The 26,183-nt window shown below is 41.2% G+C and overlaps 1 protein-coding gene across 1 annotated transcript; it reads left to right on the top strand.

Moving 5' to 3' along the window:
• Positions 1–11,991: 11,991 nt before the first annotated feature.
• CALHM3 (calcium homeostasis modulator 3) lies at positions 11,992–25,397 on the top strand. Its single transcript, XM_040361856.1, has 3 exons — positions 11,992–12,822; positions 15,493–15,748; positions 24,785–25,397. The coding sequence occupies exons 1-3, from the start codon at positions 12,536–12,538 to the stop codon at positions 25,205–25,207; spliced, it is 966 nt and encodes a 321-aa protein (XP_040217790.1). The 5' UTR covers positions 11,992–12,535; the 3' UTR covers positions 25,208–25,397.
• The last annotated feature ends 786 nt before the right edge of the window (positions 25,398–26,183 follow it).

The raw sequence follows: 26,183 nt of genomic DNA on the forward strand, positions 1-26,183 counted from the left end.
CTCTGAAATATAGTAGGGTCCAGCATATGAATCACAACCACAAATAACTGAGGTATCCATTTTAAACAGAGATGTCCATAAAAAATGTTGTGTAATGCTGGTCATGCACTAACGAAAAATTTGCCAAAATTTGGTCATTTAGACAGTTCGTATGTTTTTCGGCAAATTAATGGACACAAATTGGTAAGCGGTTGGGAAGTTTTTGAGCTGAAAAATCGAAGGACAAGTTTGGAAATTTTCTGCCAAACGAACAATAAATTGAAAAGTTAATGTGTTTCCCATCCAAACTGTTTGCACTAGGTATATGTGAAAAAATGAACAAAAAAATTATTCCTTTTATGTCCATTGAACGATTTATCGGTTATTACATGATGACACTATTATTTGCTCTCACAGCCGAATGTTCGTTTTTCTAAAATAGTTTTTAACGATTTTTCATATAGTGTATTGTCAGCATAAGAATTCGATTTTTCCTTATTGAATTATAAGAATTGTGCTGATTTGGCCTAATGCAATCTGATACTTCAGAAAGCTTATGTCAAAGCAAAATAAAAAAAGTGTCAGCAGCAGGACTCGGTAGCACAGCTGCATGATTGCCCACCATGAAAAGTGTTCTCTGTGGGAACACTCGAGAAGAGGAGGAGCCAGGAGTGCCGCTGAGGGGCCCCAGAAGAGTAGGATTGGGGTAAACTGTGCAAAACCCTTGCACAGAGGAGGTAAGTTTGACATGTTTGTTTTTTGTTTTTTAAAATGAACCTTTACAACCCATTTAACCACTTAAGGACCGCCTCCTGCACATTTACGTCGGCAGAATGGCACGGCTGGGCAGAGGCACGTACCTGTACGTTGCCTTTAAGAGCCCAGCCGTGGGCCGCGCGACCCGGTCCAAAGCTCCGTGACCGCCCCCACGGGACCCGCGGACCCGATCGCCGCCGATGTCCCGCGATCAATTACAAGAGCTGAAGAACGGGGAGAGGTGTGTGTAAACACACCTTCCCCGTTTTTCACTGTGGCAGTGACACTGATCGTCTGTTCCCTGATATAGGGAATGACGATCAGTGACGTCACGCCTACAGCCACACACCCCTACAGTAGGAATCACTCCCTTAGGACACACATAATCCCTTAGAGCCACCTAGTGGTTAACCACTTCACTGCCATTGTCATTTTCACAGTAATCAGTGCATTTTTATAGCACTTTTCGCTGTGAAAATGACAATGGTCCCAAAAATGTGTCAAAAGTGTCCGATGTGTCTGCCATAATGTCGCAGTCACAAAAAAAATGCTGATCGCCGCCATTAGCAGTAAAAAAAAAATATTAATAAAAATGCCATAAAACTATCCCCCGTTTTGCAAACGTTATAAATTTTGCGCAAACCAATCGATAAATGCTTATTGTGATTTTTTTACCAAAAATAGGTAGAAGAATACGTATCGGCCTAAACTGAGGAAAAAAAAATAATTTTTATATCTTTTTTGGGGATATTTATTATAGCAAAAAATATTGCATTTTTTTCAAAATTGCCGCTCTATTTTTGTTTATTGCGCAAAAAATAAAGACTGCAGAGGTGATCAAATACCCCCAAAAAAAGCTCTATTTGTGGGGAAAAAAGGACGCCAGTTTTGTTTGGGAGCCACGTCACACGGCCGTGCAATTGTCAGTTAAAGCGACGCAGTGCCGAATCGCAAAAAGGGCAAGGTCCTTAACCTGCATAATGGTCTGGGTCTTAAGTGGTTAATATGATGTTGATTTTGTTTTTCACAAATTGGAAAATAATGGGAATCACTACCATAGCAGTTTTGAAGTTCTTTACAACTACCAGGACATCTTATAAATATCAACTACAAACAGCTTTATATCAACAGATGGTTGACATTAATAGCACTGCCAGAATAAAAAATAAATAAAAGTTTAGCAACATGTATTATAAACAGTACTATTAAATGATAGTTTTTTTCCAAAAATTAAATACATAGTTACCATTACACATTATTTGAATACTTGTTAATTTTCTGACACTGCTCAGTTTCTTTTTAAATTTGATACATTAGCGCAGTGTTTCTCAATTCCAGTCCTCAGGCCCCCCCAACAGGTCAGGTTTTCAGGATTTCCATTATTTTGCACAGGTGATTTGATCAGTTTCACTGCCTTAGTAATCACCACAGCCTTTTCATCTGAGGGAAATCCTGAAAACCTGACCTGTTGGGGGGGCCTGAGGACTGGAATTGAGAAACACTGCATTAGCGGAAGTGGACTGGTGTAAATTCTGAATGCAAGAAGCATGACAAATTAAATGTGAATAAGAGAGATACAAAGGAGTAGAAAAGGGCTGGAATTCAAATAGTTATTATTGGTAAAGTGGGAAGTGGTGTTAGTCTGGCATCCATGACAAGGGAGGATAGTCAGAAATAAACTTCCTTCTGTAGATTTGATTACTTTATACCTCGGAATACTAGTTATGACACACCTCACTCTCATGTGATTAATGGTTCATAACTGGTGGGGAACTTTTCAGCATGACAAGTAGCAAACACCAGAGGAAAGCAAATTACTGAAATGTTTCAGCAAAAAGACCAATGAATGGAGATTGGTGGTTTCTTTTTTTTTTTTTTTTTTTTTTTTTTTTATATTCAATAGTTTTTATAAATTTTCAAAAGAAAGACATCTTAACATACATTATCAACCTTAATGCAGGTAAATACCATTTATGATTTTAACAAAAAAAAACTAGCCCCCCAAAAAAACTGACCACCCCCCCTCCCTTCTAGACTCTCTTCTGTTTTCTTCTTAATTTTCCCCTTCTAATCATTTCTCTACATGCTGTGAGTATTAATATTCCCTTGTATTCTCATTCTCCTGTATCACATATTATTATATATCCATATACTTCCCCGATTTCTAGAAATCTTGCCATTTTCGCCAGGTACCATTATATTTCTCTACTAGTTCTTCCTCTGCATGTATTATCTCTTTGAAGGAGCATATCTGCCCTATTTTTAATATCCATTCCTTCACACTTGGAATTTTTTTTTATGTTCGCCAATACCTGGGGATCAAACCCTTAGATGTATTTAATAAATGTGATTCCAAGAATCGTCTATATTGTACTGTAGATTTATCAGTTTTATGGAATAAGCATCTCCAGGGTTCAGCCTGTAAATTCTCCCCCGTAATTTCCTGGATAACCTTAATAATCTCCTTCCAGAAGGTCTGTATCTTAGTACATTCCCACCATTTCCACCAAAGGTCCCTGGCAAACCGCACTCCCTCCAACATAGAGGAGATACGTCTGCCCCAAAGCTCCGCGCCCTCAGCAGGGTCACGTACCATCTAGTCAAGACTTTAAAACTCATTTATATTGTCTTAGCATCCCTTGATAAAAAGCATGCTAATTTTATTATTTTCCTCTTCTGGTGCTCATTTAGACTTTCCCCCTAGTTCTTGCTCCCATTTCCCAAGATAGGGCAGGAACTCAGATTCTATTTCTTTCACTAATACCTTATATATTTTTGAAATGCTATGTTGGACGCTAGATGAAGAGCTGAACAATTTTTCTATTAGTTTACATCTATCTTTTCCACGTAGTGGCTGTGGTAACATTTGTGTGAAATGTTGGATTTGTGCATATCTCCATTTATACAGTGGCATATTGCCCCACTTTTGCTTTAATTAAAAAAAAAGAGCAGATCCTATCTTCTATTATCATATCTTGTAACTGTATGATTTCCTTTTTTTCCTATCTAACAAAATATAAATTATCCTCTTTTCCAGGTATAAAGTAATTTGGATCTATTAATTAAATCAAAGGGGAGTTGTGCTCCCAGTGATATTGCCTACACAAACTATCCCATATTCTAAAAGTATTTTCTGTCAGTGGCTTTGTGCTATTTGCTAAAACTTGATATGACAGTGGAATCCACACCATCTTACCTAAATCTACTTTACTTTGTGCAAACTCCACCAAGCTTTTATTTTTATTGTTGTGAATCCAATCTATTTACCGTTAAGTAGTGACTGCCTAAAAATATCTTTTAAGATCTGGCAATGCCAGCCCACCTGCTTTCTTCTCTTTGGCCAGCACAGCATATGAAATTCTAACGAGTCTATGTGACCATATAAACTTCAATATAAGAGTTCTAAGTTTCTTAAAATATTCCTACAGGTGGGAAATTGGGAGCCTTTGGAATTTATACAGCACTTTAGGCATAATACTCATTTTAAATGTATTTATTCTTCCCAACCAGGAGATGGGTCTATATTTCAAGGGATTTAAACTGTCTTTAATTGTATTAAGTAAAGGAATATAGTTAGTCTTATACAGTGCCTCCAATTATGTTGTAAGTTTAATGTCAAGATACCCAGATTCTTCCTTGCACCATGCAAAGGAAAACATGGGCTGTATTGCAAACTTATCTCTCAGTAGGGCTGTAATATTCTGAATCTCTGATATAAATGTACTTCCTCCAGTTGATCTGGTAGTGTCACCCTGGGGTTAGAATTATAAAACAGAATATCATCTGCGTACGCCGCCACCTTGGGTTCTCTCTACACAATTCTAACTCTCTTGATGTTTACACTCTATCAAATTGTCATCAGCAGAGACTCCAGAGCAAGAACGAACAGCATTAGTGAGAGGGGACATACTTGCTTAGTTCCATTAAATAATTCCAGGGATGGTGATAAGTTTCCATTTATCCTAATTTTCACTGTTGGGTGATGGTGTAATGTCCTAATCCACTGCATCATCCTATTTCCTATTCCTAGATGTCCTAAGGTTGCAAACATAAATCCCAGTCTACCCTGTCAAAAGTTTTCTCAGCGTCCGTTGACATGAGTAGAACTGGGTCCCCTCTCCGTTAAACTTCATGGATCAGGAATAATGTCTTAACCTCCCTGGCGGTATGATTCTTTCTGAAAAAACATGCTGAAAGCGGTACAATTATTTGCAAGGAAATTTGGTGTTTTATACTGTAGGCCTGTGATTTTTAGGAATAACTCACTTAAATCTGACCAAACAAGAATCTAATAGGCATCCCGGGTATGACATTTTTTTTAAAACAAAATTTTTAATTATAATATAATAAATAATTATAAATTATAGCAAGTAATAATATAATTAAAATAAAAATTATTCAATAATGTAATCAACTCAAAATCACTGAAATTTGCTCAGTTGCAGAATTGTTGCTGTCATTATTTTTATTTTTTTATGACGAATTTCCCCGCAAATCGCTATCGCACAATTCTGCAAGTGATTATAATTTATTATCGCTGTTTTCTAGCTGATCTAAAACCATTTTTGACATAAAGGGACACTTTTGGTTGCTATGGACAATCTACAGTTTTCAGGCAGAAAGAAAGGTTTTTATTATATAAAATGACATGTAGGACACTGGGCAGACCACTAGGGACAAGGGGGGTGTGTTTTTTTTTACATACAGTACTGTAATCTATAAGATTACAGTATACTGTATGTAAGGTGTTTGTTTACTTTTTTGAATTTGGCGCCGATCTCCGCTCCCGTGCGTCGTAACGTCGCAGGGAACGGAGATCGGCGGCACAGGAGGACGCTGTGTGAATCGAACGAGGTCCCGATTGCTCACACAGCGTGGTGACATCGCTGGATCCAGGACAAGGTAAGCCAGCGCACGCTGCAGGCTCTGCATATCTACCCCTAGCGTGACTCGGGGTTACCGATTTTGGTAGAAAAAATCAACCCCGAGTCACGCTCGGGGATACCGCCAGGGGGGTTAAGGAAATTAACTTTCCCCTCCCGTCCTGATACAAATCCCACTTGATCATTATGGATCCATTTAGGCATCAAGGGTTTTAGCCTATCGGCTAATATCTTTGCAAATATGTTTATATCAGCCTATAACTTGTAGGGGCCGTTGGGTCTTTTCCTTCCTTTAGAATGAGGGTTAAGTATGCTAGTAATGACTCTTCCCGTAACTTTATCTCCTCTCTAAGTGTATTTAGATATTTACACAACCTAGGTAATAACAGTCTCTGGAACCTTCTATAATACATAATAGTGTATCCATCAGGTGAATGAAATGAGTGATAGTGACTGCGCTGTGTAAATGGGGAGGGGTAAAAACAAAGTGAGAATCAAAGCAAAGTGAGAATCCCACCAATTGGGCGGGGTGATCACTAAAAGCAATATCCAATCTAAGCAGTGGGGGTAAGTGGCCTGAGAAATATTGACAGTATACAAAAAATATACATATATTAAAAATGGAAAACAAATAAAATAGCACAATACTATAAATACATAATAGGTGTGTGTAAGTCCAAGATTGGTACCGCAAGACCAAATTAGATGTGGTACCATAAAATAATAAAGTGCAAAATCCAATGAAACAAAGTCCAAGTAAAAGTCTCACATCCAGAGAGAAAAAAAGGTTTAAGAAGTGCAGTCCTTGGTGTGTTGTGAACGATAATATAGTGAAGAACCAAAACTCCAGTGTTTAAAGAAAGGCAAACTTCGGTGCACACACCTCTAGTGGTATAGAATGCTCACCTCGAGGCCATAGCACGGACAGCCTAGATACCACTTTAAATGTGTTCAAGCGTCCAGCAGGGTTTGTGGCTAGATGTGGCCTCCACGTTAGATGGTCATATTGGAAGATAAAGGGAAAAAGGCAAACATGGCGTAGTACTGTAAGGATGGTTTAGGAAATAATGAATCACATGCGCATGCACTCACATGGAGGCCGTGAGCAGTGGGCCTATCTCCAACGAACATCGAGTTTGTACGGTCCAGTCAGTGATCTTGATTGTACAGTAATCCTCTCCCTTTAATTTCCACCTTGACACCTGCTGGATACTGGCACAAAGAGTGCTCAGGGGATATAGATGGATATAGCTTGCACTTCTTAAACATTTTTTTCTCTCTGGATGTGAGACTTTTACTTGGACTTTGTTTCATTGGATTTTGCACTTTATTATTTTATGGTACCACATCTAATTTGGTCTTGCGGTACCAATCTTGGACTTACACACACCTATTATGTATTTATAGTATTGTGCTATTTTATTTGTTTTCCATTTTTAATATATGTATATTTTTTGTATACTGTCAATATTTCTCAGGCCACTTGCCCCCACTGCTTAGATTGGATATTGCTTTTAGTGATCACCCCGCCCAATTGGTGGGATTCTCACTTTGCTTTGATTCTCACTTTGTTTTTACCCCTCCCCATTTACACAGCGCAGTCACTATCACTCATTTCATTCACCTTTTCATTTCTGGCTAGGACCGATTTCAGGTAACTGCAGCAGTGCCCCCTAGGTTTAGAGCACTGATAGCGCGAGAGCCCTTCCATTTCAGTGTATCCATCAGGTCCTGGGCTTTTTCCTGTTGCCATATTTTTTATTGTCTTTATTACCTCCTCCTGTCTGATTGGGCTTTCTAAGTGGTCCAGCTCCTCTCCTGGAAAGTCCAGGCTCTGAAGGTACTGTTGTATCTCAAGATCCTTCTTTTGTTTCCCTACAGGGCCTTCTGATTAACTCACATTATATAGTTTACTGTAAAATGTATGAAAAACTTTAGCTATTTCTGAAGATGAGTGTACCATTTCACCTTTCTCATCTCTTATTTTTTAAACAAAGAATGCATTTTTCTTTTCCCACAAGGCTTTAGCTAGACACTACCCGGGTTTGTTTCCACATTGGTGTTTCTCTATCATAACAATAAGAAATGCACTCTTTGTTTCTTATAAGCGGCCAGCTCTTCCCTTTTCCTAATTAACTCATGCCTCTCTGGATTACCTCTAGGTCGGGACTGCTGTTCTATTTCATGGATTTATTTTAAGAGGGTATTTAATCTCTCCCTTCTTTCTTTCTTTCTTCTTCTGCGCTCCTATTTTCATCAGTATGCCCCTTAGTTAAGCCTTTTGGGATTCCCACAGGGTGGGCACATAGACCTTTAGTGTTTTATGGATAGGGAAAAATTTCTTCAGCTCACATTGTATTTTTTTAATAACCCCGGGATCTTGGATAAGCATTTCATTAAATTTCCAGGTATAATTCCTTGGTGTCACTAGGGGAACCTCTATCTGACCTACCAATTGATCAGATAAAGTAAACAATTTAATATTTACATCTCTCAGGAGATATATTGGTTGATGTTCTAATAGTATATAGTTGATCCTAGAGTAGGACCCATATACTGCTGAATAGTATGTGTAGTCTCTAAGCGCTGGATATCATATTCTCCAAATATCTATCAGCTGATAATCTTAAAGTAGGTTCTTAATCTCATTCTGACTTTGCCATGATAAACGGGAGGAGTCCCCAGAGGAGTCCATCCGTTAATCTAGGCACATGTTTAAGTCTCCTGCTATAAACAATTTCCCTTCTTTAAATTACCTTAACTTTTTAAGTGTTTTTTTCAGAAATGTATTTGATTCTCTATTAGGAGAATAGATATTAACAAATTTGTATTTCATGTTATATAGACTTCCTTTAATAAATAAAAATCGTCCTTCGGAGTCTGCTAGCTGTTCTTCTACAGTAAACACAGTAGTCCTGTTAAATCCGATAGTGACCCCCTCAAACGCTTTGAGGTTGAGTCGCCATAGAACCAGACAAGATAGTATTCCCAATATTCTACAATTTGAGGCATGTGAAATGTGCGTCTTCTGCAGAAATCTATTTGCCTTATATTGATGTAATAACCTATTTATCTTATATCTCTTATTAGGGGTATTTAGACCTCAAACATTATAAATCATCAGATTTACCAAGGCCAAAGTCAACTAATGGGCCCACTATCCATCCTACTTCTCATAAAGGTGTCAGAGAGGGAGTTAAAAAAAAAAGACCAGCTGAAGGAAGGAAAGAAAAAAAAAGACCCAAAATATATAAAAGAAAAATATATAAAAGAAAAAAAACAAGAAGAAAAAAAAAAGGAGCTGAAGAACCCTGCTCACTCCCCGCGCCCCTCCCCTGGGGCGCTATCCCTCCTGGTGGCAGGGTACATTTCTGGGTCATGCTCAGCAACCGGCTCTTTTCACACTCAACTTGGTGTTGCCACTTGTCCATACCCTCTGGGAGGTAGCTTCTCTCTGCACATCTGTCCACCCAGTACCGCTGGCCTTGTGGGCATCAATTCCCTCCCGCCACCCACATAGACTCTCTCCATCTCATATCTCCCCCAATCTCAAACCTTCCCAATTATACATCTTAGCAACCTAGCCATTTATTACGTGGGGTACTTTAATATTTCCAGTTATTTTTTACAGTCACAATAGCACGGAGAGGTAGATGGGTGGGTCAATGGGCGGGTGGCTGGGTGGGCAGGTGGATAAACAAATTGGTAGGTGAGTAGGTCTAGAAGCATATGGTTAGTGCATATAAAACAATCCCATTAACATGTCAAATGCCTTTTAGATCAATTCATATTTGCAACAGATATAAGTTCATTTCACCAGTTCCTAACTTCAGTTCTTTAGTTCTTTTTCATTTCTGCACCTACCTTAAGTATCCTCTAAAAGAGGTAGCTCACCTCATCCAATTTTAAGACCAGGTTGTCAGGGGCTTCCCGTGCTTCCCTGCACCTCCTCCTCCTGTTCTCATCCACAGCCTTGAGTAAACAGACTTCTGGCTATTCGATGTGTCCTCCAGCCAGCAATACTCAGAGGAGGACAGGACACAGCGGGCATCTATTCTCCTGCTCCTCCCACGCTCTGACATCCGGGGCTAACAACCAGCAGGTAGGGGTCTGTGGCGAGCTGCGGGGATCCATGGACAGGCAGCAGGGGGCTGCAAAACAGGCTGTGGAAAGTCTTGTCTAGCCGGCAGGTGTTCATGGACAGGCAGCAGGGAGCCGCTGCTTAACCTGCGGAGAACAGGCACCGAAAAGTCGCAAGTGAGTGGGGAGCGGTGAGTCAGAGTCATTTACAGGCATTCCATTCCTGTCTCGGAATGTCCGGAGGTCTGTGTGCCAGTCTGCGGCGAGAGGCGGGAGATGAAGCAGGCACTGCTACGCCAGCATGAGCAGTGAGTACAGCATCACGTGCACGGAGCACCTCCCCCCCCCCAAGGCTGTTGGTTTCTAACGGAAGCAATGCCACTGCTTTTGACTCTTAAAATGTTAGTAAAAGTTACAGTTTTAAAAACTATGTAAAGGGAGATGTAAGAAATGACAGCCACTTGTCATTGTGTAGTAGTAATTGAAAACACAATCTGAAACAGAGGCCTACTTTCCAAGCTCAGTTGGCCTCTCTCTACTACCTGCAATGGGAAGAGGTAGAGGAGACAAACATTTACACCTTACCGTGTGATCAAATAAATCCTCAGTCAGGTGTTGGTGCTGCAGTCACTTACATTAAAGTCAATTGGAGCATCATTTTTAAGAAAACATATCTAGCACTTTTTGCTCCAACAGAGAATACTGGTACTTACTTTTTTTATAGCAAGAATGTTTCTGTAATGTAGAGCACTCCCTGGACTTCCCCCTGTGTAGCCAAGTGCACATTACCATCACCATGTAAAACAGGTGTAGCGCCTGGCTACTTTCATAGCAGGTGCGGCTGTGAATTTAGAGGGGGTCAGAGAGTTAGTTGCCTCTGACCATGTTTATTTGGTTAAATTTTAGGGCCTCTGCTCTAGCTCTGGCTGTACTGTGTGCCCATGCTTGTTGTCTGGGGACACCCAGACAACACCCCCCCCCCCCAGACAACAGGTGGCAGCAGTGAGATCAGGGTTGTGTGGATGCTTCTCTCCGGCAGCCAATCAGGAGGGTTGATCGCCTCGCTGTGCATGCTGGGGGGAGGTATTTAGGGGGCAGACACCATTGGTTCAGGGTCGTCGTCCCCGCGCCATCCGCCTGGGCAGTCGTCCCACCACCCCCGAGTGTGGCCCTCCTGGCCGGGGTGTGTGTTGGAGTGTTCCTGGCTCCGGGACCACGTTGGTCCGGAGCAACTAAACTACCTGTAGGCCCGGTGGGTAGACTGGGTCTGCACTTTGCAAGCCGACCGATGAAGAACCTGTCTAGGGGAATACCGAGCACGAGTGTCACGTAACTGGTAGTGGAGCCCAACGTGCAGGGAGCAGCCTCTCGTAAGCCTCTGACTCAGGAGCCCCTGGTAGAGTAGACAGGGGTCAGGAGTTCAGAGGGACACAAGCACCTGGTTAGTAAGCTAAATAGCGGGCTGGATGCGGCAGTAGAAATGTGCACCAAAGTCGTGCGCGGATACCAACGGCAAGCTGGAGCAGCAGTGTGGCACTCGCGGGATAGGAATCAAGCAGGTGAAGCAGACCGGGACAAACACAGACAGGCAGATCTGAAGCCAGAGCAAAATCTAAAGGGGTAGTCAAAGTCCAGGCCAGGTCAATATAACTGGCGGACAGAGAACAGAGCAAGGGGCTGAGCAGGAGCGGTGGTCAGACGTAGCCGGGATCAGGGACAGGTGGCAGGCAGGAGTGGTCAGAGGAAGCCGGGTCAGGTAATCGGGATACAAACAGGTACACGGATACAGGATACTCCAGGGACACGCTGTAGACTGCACAGCAAGATGGTGAGTGACATAGCTGCTTTAAATCGGGTTTTTTGGCGCCAAACGCTGTCACCGCACGCTCCCGCCACGCGCGCTGCCGCCGCTCGCGCACACGGGCGCCAATGCGCGCTTGCTGACACACGCCACCGCGCAGGCGCCGGAACTGGATTCTCCTGCCATTGTTACTGATGGCCACACTGCTGGTATGCCTTCTATGACATTGCACCCCCTCTACGGGCAGCCTCCGGATGCCCAACTGGGCCAACCTACTTGCGCTCTCTTAAAGGCCAGGATCAGTCTCTCAGCATGGATGTTGGTCTCTGGTTACCAGGAATTTTCTTTCGGGCCATAGCCCTTCCTCTTCACCAGGTATTGAACCTCTGTCTCTGTGGCCGGGCAATGGGGAGCAGTCCCTCTGTGGCTGGGCAATGTGGAGCAGTCTCTCTCTCTCTGTGACTGGAGTTTGGCTTCTATTTGTTAGTGTATTCAAATTTGCTAGTACATCTAACACTCCCCTCCTCCCCCCAGATATATATATTTTCATATCAATGACACCCATCATGAGTGAGATTCTAACCTGCATTTTTTTTGTATCCCTTTCACCTATGCAACCTTAAGCCCATAGTGGGAAATTTTTAATTTGTGGTGCATGTGGTAACTAACTTATTTAAAAAAAAAATTGTTTGTTTTTTTTACTCATTTTGTATTTTGTATGATGTACCCAACTGCTGTTCTAATCTCCTTTAAAAGCCCTGCCAGTAATACATTCATTAAAACAAACACACTACATTTGACTAACTCATTTACCTGCAGAAGCATGACACAACCACCAAAGAACACATCCCATGCAGACAGAAACTCACTTTGTGGAAAAGACAGAACCAGTGATAATGAGGATTTTGTTTTAGTGGACACAGCAAGAAACCTATTCCTTGAAAACAAAATCGGACTTTACTCTATTTGTGGGAGCACCCCTTGACTCGACTGCATTTTCATAGAAAAAAACTGAGATATTGTAATTCTGATCACCATGGATCGCTTTAAGATGATATTTCAGTACTTCCAGTCCAACTCAGAATCAGTAATGAATGGAATTTGTGGGATCCTAGCACTGGCAAGTGTAAAAATCTACAACTCCCTAGATTTTAACTGCCCATGTCTTCCCCGATATAACATGATGTACGGCATGGGGATTATGTTTGTGCCTCCAATTGCTCTCTTTCTGTGTGGCCTTATGGTAAACAGGCAATCGGTAATAATGATTGAAGAATGGCGCAGACCTCCTGGAAACCGGAAAAACGACTTTGCGATTGTAAAGTAAGTGCTGCACATTAAATTTATCCCATAGTTTATGACCACATTTGTATACAGCAAGACATAGATATTATACATTGATTGGACTCGTATACCTGATCCAAATACCACACATTTTTTCTGCTGACAAGTTAGTATAGAAATGTATATCTATGAGCAAAACTTTTCTTTAAACTATAATAATAATAACAGCAACAAAAATCTCTGTATTCTCTGTTAAAAAAAAAAGGGGGAGAGGCATGAATGAAAATATTATTCAAAGCTGTTCTGATGTTCTGTATGCAATTGTAGAATTCAAAATCATTTATCACAAACAAATTATTTGTCTGTGTGCACCCAGCACAAGGGTCAATTCATATCAGCCCTGTCTGCTGTGGTACGTTAAACACATGCACATTGTGATTTTTGCATTACGATGTGGTGCATTAGGGCTATCTATTCATTTGAATGACCATTGCATCACAATGAACAACAAATCATGCACACAGCATTTTTGGCAGCGCATTGCAAAGCACATGCGTTGCCCTGTAATGTTTCATGATAGACAGGGGGATGTAGTGGCGCTTGCAAATACTAAAAACCGACAATAATTTAAAACAATAAAATATTCTAAACAATGATTCCTAAAGTAAGAGAGTGAGTCCGTCCTCTACTGGGGTAAAATTGTGTTCCACTCGAGGTCTATGCCCAAAGAATACCATCTAACATCAATAATTAGATGTGGAAGGAGCTGCGAGTGAATAAATAATGAAATCCAATGGATAAAAGTGCCTAACTGGCCGCACAGTGTACATGGGATAATAATCCTTTTTTAAAAAATATATGTCATAAATCCTTAAAATGTTTGATAAAAAACAAGTGCAAAGTGCTAATAAATAAAACAATAATAGCAGTGAATGAAAGCTCCAGCTCTCATGGAAAGTGGTTAATTACTAATTAGCAAACACATGCAGGAAAAAGCAACAACTGAAAAAAAGTCCAAAAATGCAAGTGTCCTAAAAACCTAAACGGTTCAATCATAAAACTGTTGTTTTTCTGTGCGATGAAAAAAATATAATAATATAATAATAAATAAAAAATAAAAAAATCATAAATAATAGTCCAAAAACAGATAGTACAATATCACTGCAGGATTAGTGATAGTGAATAAAACTATATCCAGTGCACAATCAAGTGATAATGATAATATTAAAATAAAGTCCAAAGTGCAAAGTGCCCTTGTGCTCCATTCAACAATTCAGATGATCAGTGGTTAATTCAGTGAAGACTTGTTACATTGTGCTCATTCAGTGAAGACTTGTTACATTGTGCTCATATGTCTGTGAATCAAACCAGCCCGATTTTCCTCAGTGTGGGGATTATTTTTACCAGCCTCTTACCTTCCTGAGGCTTTTACCAAGCCTGTAACAGGAGCTGCTCTGCAGTCATATAGATAAAATCCAGCGTTGGTGTGCCATTCAAAATGAATGGCACTACTTTACACCAACACAAATAAAAGGTGCTACTGTGTGTTGCTGCATCTAGGTGGTGTGATCAGGCCGTAATGGATATGTTAATTGTATCTATATAACTATATTGTAAAACAAAAGTGTAGTCTAATTGAATAAACTAAAAGAATGGTATGTGACAGTATCCATAGATCCCTAAGATTCATCAGAGCGGTAATGAAGGATGATACATAAATGTGTTCCTCTGCACCATAGCGGACATATTTTGCTGTGAGCATCACTGGGTAGTTCCTGCAAAGTTTGAAGTCATATGCTACAAGCATTCTTTAGAGCACAGGTGTCAAACACAAGGCCTGTGGGCTGAATCTGGCCCTCCAGGCCATTTCATGTGGCCCTCACACCTCTCCTGCAGCTGCAGGAAAGCTCCAGCCCTCCTCTGGCCCTACTACAGACCCTAACTTTCTGCTTTCAAGCAATGCATCCAGCTTCTTCCCAGCAGCAGCATAAGGAAAGGGGGTGCACTGTGTAGTAAGGGAGAGTGGGGGACTCAACTTCTGATGGTGGAGTGGCTCTTGACATCTAATGTAAGGTGAGGGGATCTAATCTTGCAGATACAAAAAGGGCAATCATAATGCTGATGTGGCCCACGATGAAATTGAGTTTGACACCCCTGCTATAGAGAAAAGAAAATACAAGAATATGGAGCCATAACACCTGAGAGCTGCACTGAGAACAATGGTACATTTCTCCAAACTTGTACTGAAAAAATGTTCTGTTAACCTAACTGAACGTTGAAGTATGTTGATTTATACAAAAGGACATCTACAACCACTAATCATGTTTGCACTATATAAATATTCTTAATGTGTTACTAAACCCAGGACCCTGCATTCACTATATCTGGTCTTCCACAGTACACAGAACATGGAAATGCAATTATTTTAGTAAATATAAACTGTTAAATACCTTTTCTCGTCATCAGTATATAGCATTTCTGTGACTTCTATCAGTGTCTGGCCCAGCATTGACAGTCAGATCACGATACCAGATATCTAAGTTTAGCTTGAAGTATAAAACCATTTTTTAATTTTTGGATAGAGTAGGTACACACTAGAACAAGATTTTCTAAAATTTCTATTTTCCATAAGCTCAGATAAGGAAAATCTGTTATTTTACTAATTAATTTCATAAAGACAAAATGTTTATGGTTTTATATTTCTTACAGGTACATGTGCACCTCTGTGTTCATACGAGCTATGGTAGCTCCGGTGGTGTGGATTTTGACTACACTGTTGGATGGAAATTGTTTTGTCTGTGCATTTAGTGGCTCAGTAGACCCTGACAAATTTCCAGGCTTTGCTAACAGTTCTTCACCAGAATTACAGCACCTTCTGTACAAGGTGCCTTGTAAGGAAGACGTCCTAATCAGGAACAACACTTCAAGGAAAGCAGTATCAAGATATTTAAAATGCTGGTCACAGGCAAGTTATACAACTGTCTCTGTTCTGATATCATCTTATCTGTATTGTAAAGTTGATCAGAATGTTATTTTAGACAACTTGAGAAAAAAAAATATCAGTAAATATGTTACACATTTGAAGTCTTTGGGTATTTAAAGTGATTGTAAGGCCTCATGCACACTGGACGTTTTTGGATGTTTTTACAGCAGCTGTTTTTGGCAGTAGACATTTTTTTCTACAGTCAAACTCTCCATCATGTTATCCTATGTGTCCATGCACACATAGGCTGTTATCAGCCGTTTTGGGCAGTGGCGTTTTTGAGCATAAAAAAACCCCCAAAACTAGTGGGTTCTGAGAGATGTTTTTCAGCTATAAAAGCGCTCCAACGCTGATAAATGCTGATAAATGCTCAAAAATTTCACTTACCAGCGTATTTTTTACGTTTTTGATCCATTGAAAGAAAAAAGAACAAAAACACTAAAAAACTCGCTGCCAAGCTACTGGCGTTTTTATACCGTTATTTTAACGTCCAGTGTGAATGAGGCCTCAAGGATAAAAAAATAAAATAAAAACATCCCTATACTTAAAAAGTAATAGAATTCCTGCGAGCCTCAATCAACCCAAAGCCTAATAGATATCACTAACCAGCTGCAAGCGACACACGTCTCATAAGCTCGTGAACATAGACAAAAATAGTAAATTATATGCTGCACTTTGGAATATTACACAATAAATGCGTGCTGAAGATTAAAACAAACACATGTAGTGTTAATGTGACATATGTGACATAGATGTGATATAACCAAAATAAAAACAATAATTATATCAATTAAAACATTCATAATAAAGTGCTCATGTGCATCCAAGTGCTTTGTAATATACTTTCCTGCTTTGGGCAATGAAAATGCACAGAGCGGCCCCGACCCTCCTCTTTTTAGGATTGCCCTGACTAGGGTTGTCCCGATACCACTTTTTTAAGACCGAGTACAAGTACCAATACTTTTTTTCCAAGTACTCGCCGATACCGAATACCGATACTTTTTTTTAATCTCATGTGACAGTGGCACATATGTCAGTAGTTTTTATTTTTATGTTCTCCAGTCCCTTTCTCAGCAGCATCAGCTGCGCTGAAAATGAAAGGAGAGAAGACAGCGTCTTCTCTTCATTCATAAACTGAAACATTGTAAACACAGGTTACGATGTTTCAGTTATGTGAATGGGCAGAGTCAGTGATCACTGACTCTGTCCATTTGGAGCAGTAAGGAGCTGGATTTACCGGCTCCTACCCCGCTCTCCATCCTGACAATTCCAAGGGGTGGAGGAGGAGCACGGAAGGGGAGAGAAACACGGCGGGATACACGGTGGGATACATGAAGGGAGAGAGAAACACGGGGGAACATTGAGGGGGGAAAGGGGGAGGGAGAAACACAGGAGGGACACGGAAAGAGAGAGAGAAACACGGTGGGGGACATGGAGGGAGGGAGACAGACTGCAGCAAAATGGAGGGGAGCTGGAGGAGGACACGGGACAGTCAGTGGTGATCGTGTGTGGGGGAGTTACAAGCACCGATCACCGCTGATTTTAAAGCAGCTAAAAGCCGCACGGAGGAGGGGTGTAGAGAGAAGCGAAGAAATTACTTTTAAATCTATACAGCGGTGATCGGTGCTTGTAACTTTCCCATGCACTGATCACCGCTGACAGTACAAGTATCGGGTAAAGCATCGGGAGCATTTGCCCGAGTACAAGTACTCGGGCAAATGCTTGGTATCGGTCCCGATACTAGTATCGGTATCGGGACAACCCTAGCCCTGACCCTCTGGCCATGGACACAGACAGCGAGACTCGGCTGCACCCCCCACTCCCTCGTCACTGGCTTTGATTGACAGCAGCGGGAATCAGCAAAGCCAGTGAGACACAGAAGTGAGGGGAGAGAAGAGCTGCAGATGAGCATGAGGATGGACTGAATTAAGATTCAGGTAAGTAAAAGGGGGGCTGAGGGGCCAAAACCAATGCCTAAACATTATTTATCTTAATGCAAGGAATGCATTAAAGTGATTGTAAAGTCAAATTTTTGTATATACTTACCTGATCTGTGCAGTGGATTTGCACAGAGCAGCCTGGATCCTCCATTCTTAGGTGCTGATTATGACTAAGCAAATTAAAATTTGTGAAACGCGTTAATCTCTGCCAGGTCTGCATAGGTGTCATGATGTCTACAATGTTGTCTGATGATTTTTATCTTCAATAAAGTCTTAATTTTAGCTTCAAACCTGTGAGTGCGGGCAAACCCTTTCCTGTTCCAGTGTCACCTATCCAGATTGTGGACTGGACCTGCACCGTGAGGTTGAAGCATGTGATTGCTCTTACCTGGAGTGGCTAGGGTTTGCTTTCTATTCCTGTTGCGTGCCCCCACAGTAAGCAGCTTGCTATGGGGGCACCCAAGCCGAGTCACAGCTCCCTGTGTGCATTCAGACATGGACTCGTGGCTCGGGCGCTGTCCTCTTTATCTCCTAATTGGCTGACTGACTTTGACAGCAGTGGGAGCCAATGGCAAGGGGAGTCCCGGGAAAGCCGAGACACTCCTACAACATAGCTGGATCTAGAAGGACCTCAGGTAAGTATTAGGGCGGGCTGAGGGGGGCTGCTGCACACAAATGGCTTTTTATTTTAATGCATAGAATGCATTAAGATGAAAAACATTCTGCCTTTACAATCACTTTAATGTAAATATATTTAGGCTTTAAAACCACTTTAAGTGGTTTGTTTTTCATGATAGGGGTTTGCACTAAATTGTATTGCTCAGTGACATCCCGGAGCTGCAAATTAATAATATTAATAAGCAATTCAGTTTGAAACACTACATTTAAAGAGGAAGTAAACCCTGATTGGTTTTATTCCTTTTTTTTCCCCCTGTTTTCCCCTGCAAAGAAAAAGCATAATGGGCTAGTATGCATCGCATACTAGCCCATTATGTGGCACTTACCTGCAAACAAAGCCCGAGTTGTGCCCGCTGGTGGCCACATCTATCTTTGCCCCTCTTCCTTTTGGGGCCACGGAAGCGTAAATGGTAAATATCTCCTAAACCGTGTAGGTTTAGGAGATATTTACATTACCTACAGGTAAGCCTTATTATAGGCTAACCTGTAGGTACAAGTGGTGTAATTAGGTTTACAACCACTTTAAGAGCTGGTATCTTCCAGTGCTGGTGAATAAAGTCAGCTTTACATGGCTCAAAATTATGTATTTGCTACTTTGTCAGTACTCTCGTGCCAAAGAATAAAGCTGGTCATACACATAAAAAAGTCTCTTGAACAGTCCTCTGTCTGGCTATTGTATTCTGACAGCTGGCACCCAAGGCTGTCAAAATACCTGAACAATGACTGAAGCTAATTGGCTGCCGCCATTAATTAGCTGACTCCCCCCGCACAGTTTCTTTGTTTTCTCAATCAATGTTTATTGAGCTGGTGGTGTTGGCAGGACCAATCACAGCCTTAAGCCTGGTACACACTATTTGTTTGTTTTTTTATTCAAGCTCAAGGGTTGAGTGCAAAAAAATGTCAGCTCTGGTCAGAGCCGCTGTACTAACCAAGCAAGGTTATTTCAGCAATCTCCCTCACTGAGCTGTTGTGTTCTGACAGGGGGAGGGCCCCCCTGCCAGAACACTCTGATCAGCGCTTTCTGTCTTTGGCAGAAGTTGGTCGGATGTTGGTTTTCAAGCATGCACATCCGACATACACACAGGCTGAATGTTGGACGTTGTTTTTTGAACCGGTCATTGTCTCCCGACATTTGGTCTGTGTGTACCCAGCTTTACAGGAATTGGCTGAAATTAAAACCATGGGTAGTCCAGCCAATATCTCCAGGCTCCACAAATTTAAATTCAGAAAAGGAAAAGTAATTTAATTGAGTGAGAAAAAAAAAGCCAGCTGAATAGTGCAGTCACTATTTAGGTATTCTGACAGCTATGAGTGGCAGCTGTAAGAATACAATAGCAGGAAACTGAACAAGAGAAATCATTTTATGTATGGCCAGCTTTAGTATTTGGCACAGAGATCCTGGCAAAGTAGTGGCAAATATATAAACAGGCCACTCAAACACTTGTACAAAAATTCTCCAACACATTCGATAACTTGACGAATGTGGTTCAAAAGTACAAGTATGCTTTTAACATTCGTTTGTTTAGTGAATAGACTTTCCTGAACAAAAAACCTCATACACTGTTGCACATCCATTAGAGAAAAAAATTCTTTCCTGCTCTATAGAATTTTCTCTTCACTGTGTTTGAAAACAAGCATTGATTTGACCTTACTATTAGAAGAAAGTCAAATGATTGATTGTTCTTAAAATTTCAAAACACAATTCTACTAGTTTATGGCCAGCTTTAGTGTTACAAGGAAGGCTTTTGATAGGTGTCATGGATATGCAATAAAGTCTGGCAGCTTACCTGTCTCCATATGTTCATTAGAGGCCTGACTCTGTTCTGGTTGCCTTTTTATCACCTCTTCTTCCTGTATGGCCCCACCCAGGCCATCCCAGGAAGTCTATATTAACTGTTGCACTACAGGTCTGCAGTGCTGTTCAACTGTGTTGTTAGCTTAAGTTCCTGTTTGCCTGTGACCCTGACCTTTTGCCTGTCCCTCGGTTACCCTTGTCTGCCTGTTTCCCTGACCTTGGCTTACCCATCACTATCACTTGTCCTGCTTGCTGCTTCCCCTCTCTCCCTGCGAAGTGTGACCTAGGGGATCCCAGGGGTCGCGACCTGGATCCAGCTGCGGCGAAGGCCATCCTCACCACTAGAGGCTCTGGTGAACACAAAGCTGGGTTTTAGACTCTGCGTCCTGGAGAATCTTGGGTTCACGCTTCCTCTCTGATAGCAGCAGTCGGCTATAGGGTTCACTACCCTGTGGTGCATCCCTGACCCCAATGGGGTGCACTTGTCACCTGGCCACAGGTGACCTGACAATAGGTTTCAGATGAGATTAGTGTGAGAGGGGCCTTTGTGTAGGGCATCATATTCTTCAAAATGTATGGGCCCTGAACTCCCAACATTAAAACTTTATGCATCTTTTTTCTATTTTGTTCCTCCAGGACAAAATACCACAATGCAACTTTACAGGGTTAAAGTGGTTGTAAAGGTGAAAGTTTTTTTTTTTTTGCATTAAGTAAAAACCTTTTAATGGTAGCATACCTCAAAGTCCCCCTAAATACTGACCTGAAACCAATCTGGATTCAGTGCTTTGCACATCTGCAGCAGCTCTTCTACCATTACCCCTGTCTTACAGGCTTTGGCTAAGAGGAGTGGGAGCCATTGGAGCAGAGAGCGGGGGGACAGGACCGAGCCTGGCAGCTGAATGTCTCATACGAGTGCCCCAGTAGGAAGTGGCTTGCTATGAGGGTACTTGGTGGAGGGAGGAGCGAGGAAAGCCGGGGACCCCAGAGAAGGAGGTCAGGGCTGCTTTGTGCAAAACCATTGCACAGAGCAGGTGTCAGGGACTTACCTTACAATCCCGCCAGTCCACCATTAGTTTGAGACAGCAGTGCTCATCTGCGCGCCTTTGCGCGTCCATTGCACACGCGCCAATGGCCCGCGAACGTGCACAGCGGAAAGGCGCACGGCGGGAGCGCGCGTGTGCACGTTAATTCGGCTTGGCGCCAAAACGCCTTTAAAAGCTCACTTGTCTTCCCAGCACATTGCTGTCTGATCTGCAGCTTCTGAGTACTGATCCACATCTGAAAACCTGATTGTTTGCTTGAACCTTCTGACCCGGCTTGTTGACCATCCGTACCTCTCCAACCTCGGCTACCGTTGACCTTGCTTCTCTGATTGATCCACCGCTGCCAGACCCTCCTGCCTGTACCACTATTACTCTCCTGCCTTCCGTACCTGATTACCTGATTACCCGTTGTGACCCGGCTTGTCTGACTCTGCTATCATCTGCTGTCCACTAACCAGCTTACCATACCAGCTTGTTGCCGTGTACCTCAGGGCCATCTTTACCACAGGGCAAACAGGCCAGCTGCCCAGGGCCCTGTCACTGTTGGGGGCCCAAAGCAACCCCCTTTGAAAAAAAAAAAAAACATTTATTTTTTTAGGGGTCAGGAGGTGTCCAGGGGTCCGGAGGTGTCCAGGGGCCCGGAGGCCCTCAGGGCCCCAGATGGCAACCCCCCTGTTTTTATTTATTTTTAACAAAAAAATATATATTTTTTTAATATATTTTTATTTTTTTATTAAAGGGACAATTTCTGTTTAGGGGTCCCCAGGGGCCCGGAGGCCCCCAGGGCCCTAGATGGCAACCCCCCTGTTTTTATTTATTTTTAACAAAAAAATATATATTTTTTTAATATATTTTTATTTTATTTTTTATTAAAGGGACAATTTTTTTTTAGAGGTCTGGGGGTCCCCAAGGCCCCGTAGTTCCACAGGGCCCCAGATGACAACCCCCCTTTTTTTATAATTTTTTTTTTATATATATTTCTTTATTTATTTTATTTTATATATATATATATATATATATATATATATATATATATATATATATATATATATATTATATAATATAAATGTTGTTATTATTATTATTATTATTATTAAAGGACCCAGAGGTCCCCAGGGCCCCGGATGGCAACCGCCCTTTTGTTTATAAAAAAAAAATTATATATTTTTTTCTTTTTCTTTTTTGTATATATATATATATTTTTTTTTTATTATTATTAAAGGGCTCAGAGGTCCCCATGGCCCCATGTGGCAAACACCTTTTTTTATTTTTTTTATAAATGTTTATTTTTTTTTTGTTTATATTTTTTTTTTATTAAAGGGCCCAGAGGTCCCCAGGGCCCTGGATGGCAACCCCCCCTTTTTTTTATAAATGTTTATTTTTTATATATATTTTTTTTATTTTTTATTAAAGGGCCCAGAGGTCCCGGATGGCAACCCCCTTTTTTTGTAATTTATTTTTATAAAAAAAAATTATTAAAGGGCCCAGAGGTCCCATGGCCCCAGATGGCAACCCCATTTTTTAAAAAAAAATATATATATTTTTTATATATATTTTTTATTTATTTTTTTTTATTAAAGGGCCCAGAGGTCCCCAGGGCCCCGGTTGGCTACACCCCTGTTTTTATTTATTTTTAACAAAAAAATATATATTTTTTTAATATATTTTTATTTTATTTTTTATTAAAGGGACAATTTTTTTTAGAGGTCTGGGGGTCCCCAAGGGCCCGTAGTTCCACAGGGCCCCAGATGACAACCCCCCTTTTTTTATAAAAATTTTTTTTTTCATATATTTCTTTATTTTATTTTTTATATATATATATATATATATATATATATATATATATATATATATATATATATATATATATATTATATAATATAAATGTTATTATTATTATTATATATATATTTTTTTATTTTTTTTTTATTAAAGGGCCCAGAGGTCCCCAGGGCCCCGGTTGGCTACACCCCTTTTTTTATATATATTTTCTGCTTCTGCTTCTAAATTCGCGGCAGCCCCCCCCCTGCTTCTCAATTTCAGGCGGCAGCACCCCCCCCCGGGTTTTCTGCTCCAGGGGGCCCATGCCTGAAGCTGTGTAAGTGGCCCCATAATTCCTGATGGCGGCCCTGCCGCCTGTTAAGCCCCTGTGCTGCCCACAAATCAGGCTGAAAATCATCAGAGGCACGCAGCCAGTGACAGTACTGCTTCCCTTCCCAGTGTTTTAAAATGTACAGCACCCCTGGCTTCCCTTTAGACGTGCACTTCTCCCTTCCTGCCACTGGGTGCTGCTTGTATATAAAAGTGAATTAGAATGTGATTTTATAACATCCCCAGTTTGCTCTTTCCGAGGCTGACTTCTTCATGTCCTGCTCCTCAAGGTATGTCACTGTTTGCTAATCTATATTGTAAATAGAAGTTTTCTGTAGAGTGTGCCCAAAGTCTTTATAATATTTGATGATTCACTGCAGGTCTGGTCAGTGTTTTAAAAAGTTCCTCTATTTTACACATGGCATGGCATGGGGTCACAGCACTGTCTGTCCATTCTGCTTTAGCACCATGGGACCCCATGCCATGCCATGTGTAAAATAGAGGAACTCTTTAAATCACAGACCAGACCTGCAGTCCAGGCTGAGTAAGGCCTCAGAGCACATGGCATTTCTGTCTGTAAGAAAAGCGCATGCCTCGTGTAATAGGCTGCGCACACGGCACACCTATGCCCATCAAGCACTGAAATACAGCACTGTCTGTCCATTCTGCTGTCTGCTGTGACTTATCTGCAGTTCCCGCACTGTCAAACTTGCTGCATTTTTAGACGTTTAGGTCACGCTTTTAAAAATACAGTGCGTTTGTGTGTGCAAGAACTGCAGGTAAGTAGCATGGTGCAAAAGCAGAATGGATTTCAAGGCAACTGTATTTTTAAAATACTGAATGCACCTTTTTTCTGCAGGAAACGAAGGCATGGCAGCCCATTCAAATCAATGGGCTGCTGTACCTGCACAAATGAGGACCGCCAAAACATACATGTGAACCAGCCAGGCCCAAAATAAGCTGGAGGGGGGCCCAAAAAAAATGTCTGCCCAGGGCCCAAACCATATTAAAGACGGCCCTGGTGTACCTGCACCTTCAGTTAGGGTCGCTGAACCACTTCCTCCGCTTCAGTGGTTTCCAGTCTACCGCTCCAGAAGGAATCAGCACCCCGCAGCAACTGTACGCTACACCGGCACTCCTACCCCGCCGTGCTCCTGAGCCTGCTGTTCCCACTCCAGCGGCTCGCGAGCCGGTGCCGGAAGAGAGGCCTCCTCCTGCGACCAGGCTCTGGCTACCAGGTACTTGGTACATAACAGCAGGTAAGTATAACATGTTTGTTATTTAAAAAAAGTCATATTATATGCATAAGTATGTTAAATATTGCTATGGCACATTTCACCTAGGAGGTCCACGTGATGGAATTTGAGACTAATTTGAATGACAAATTTCAATTTGGGTTGTCTTATTTTTCTTTTTTTTAGACTTTCACTTTGAGGTCAGCTAACTGTTTTTAAATGCTTTATTGTTCCAGGCTTTAGGATGGGGCATTCTGTTAGTTCTCATAGTTCTGGCATTTCTGGCTCGCTCTCTCAAGCCTTGCTTTGATCAAACTGCCTTTCTACAAACACGATACTGGAGCAACTACATTGATATCGAACAAAAGATTTTTGATGAGACCTGCTGTAAACATGCACGAGACTTTGCCCACAAATGTATCCTCCATTTCTTTCAAAGCATGCACAATGAGATGAAAATAGCCAATTTTACCAAGAAGTCAGAGGATGAAGAAGACCACATCCATGGAATTACTGACAGGGAGCAGGTTAACAAACTGTTAAAATCGTGGTACCAGAGTAAACCTCCACTTTCTCTTAACTACCCAACTCAGAGACAACATATCAAAGGGAAAGGCAATGGCTGCTGCTTGGAAGATCATAAACAGACAGATGTGTAAATACAGTTAGTACATTAGCAGTTCTAGTGTGTGCATATGGATTTGCACCACTACACCTAAAATCCCAAGCCTTTATTTCATAAGGTAAAGTAGTGAGATATGCACAAAGGAGTAACCAGTGACAAGCAAAATAATCTTACATTGTTTACTTGTGTGCCTTACTTGCTAAAATAAAATTGCTATTTTGATATTTGAGATGTTTGAGCTCTAATATGTAACATTTGCTTTATCTAGGCATGTAATAATACAATAATAAATACGGGATAAAAAAATTAAATTCAGAGCTGGAGACCCTGCTTTGCAAGCACTGGAATTCACTAGTGACTTGTAGAGTTATCAGTGGATCCCAAGCTGATAGCTATGGCTAGAATAGTTCAATTACACTTGGGTATTGGAATTTTGGAACAAGAAATGTTGGCAAAAAAATATGTATATCACAATTTGCATATTAGCTACTTTGGCTTTGATTTACTACAGCCATGAAAAACAACTTTGGGCCTGGAGGCATACCTATAAAGGATTTGCTGATACATTTGGCAGCACACCCACCAAGCAGCATTCACTATATTTAAAGAGGAACTCCAGAAACTGACATTTAAAAAAAAAAATACTTCTAGTCAGGTGTACTAAATAAGCAGTTTGCTGCTCTGTACTGTATAATTAATAATCATATTTCAGCCAGATACTAAGGTAAATGCTGCACTTCCTTCTCACTGCAGCTACAAGAGCTTTTAGACTTTAACAGTGCCCACTGATTACTTACTCCTGTCGTTTTACTCCAACCTTTCAATACATTTTTTAACCATTTCCCCATTTCAGCAAACTTTATCCTTATGAAATAAAACTTTTGTTTTTGTATATATATTTTCAGTTTTTGTTTTAATATCACTAGATCCCAAATTTTCTCCCACCTTAACATCAGACAGTTGATCCCTATTTGTCAGTACTAGGTCTAGAATATGATCACTTTACGTTG

Source organism: Rana temporaria, chromosome 8 (assembly GCF_905171775.1).
Source record: "Rana temporaria chromosome 8, aRanTem1.1, whole genome shotgun sequence".
Taxonomy (NCBI): domain Eukaryota; kingdom Metazoa; phylum Chordata; class Amphibia; order Anura; family Ranidae; genus Rana; species Rana temporaria.

Excerpts from the sequence above, each read along its gene's own strand:
- CALHM3 (XM_040361856.1), top strand. The coding sequence starts at position 12,536 with ATGGATCGCTTTAAGATGATATTTCAGTACTTCCAGTCCAACTCAGAA. Across the intron at positions 12,823-15,492 it reads AACGACTTTGCGATTGTAAA|GTACATGTGCACCTCTGTGT; the intron begins GTAAGTGCTGCA and ends TATTTCTTACAG. Across the intron at positions 15,749-24,784 it reads ATTTAAAATGCTGGTCACAG|GCTTTAGGATGGGGCATTCT; the intron begins GCAAGTTATACA and ends TTATTGTTCCAG.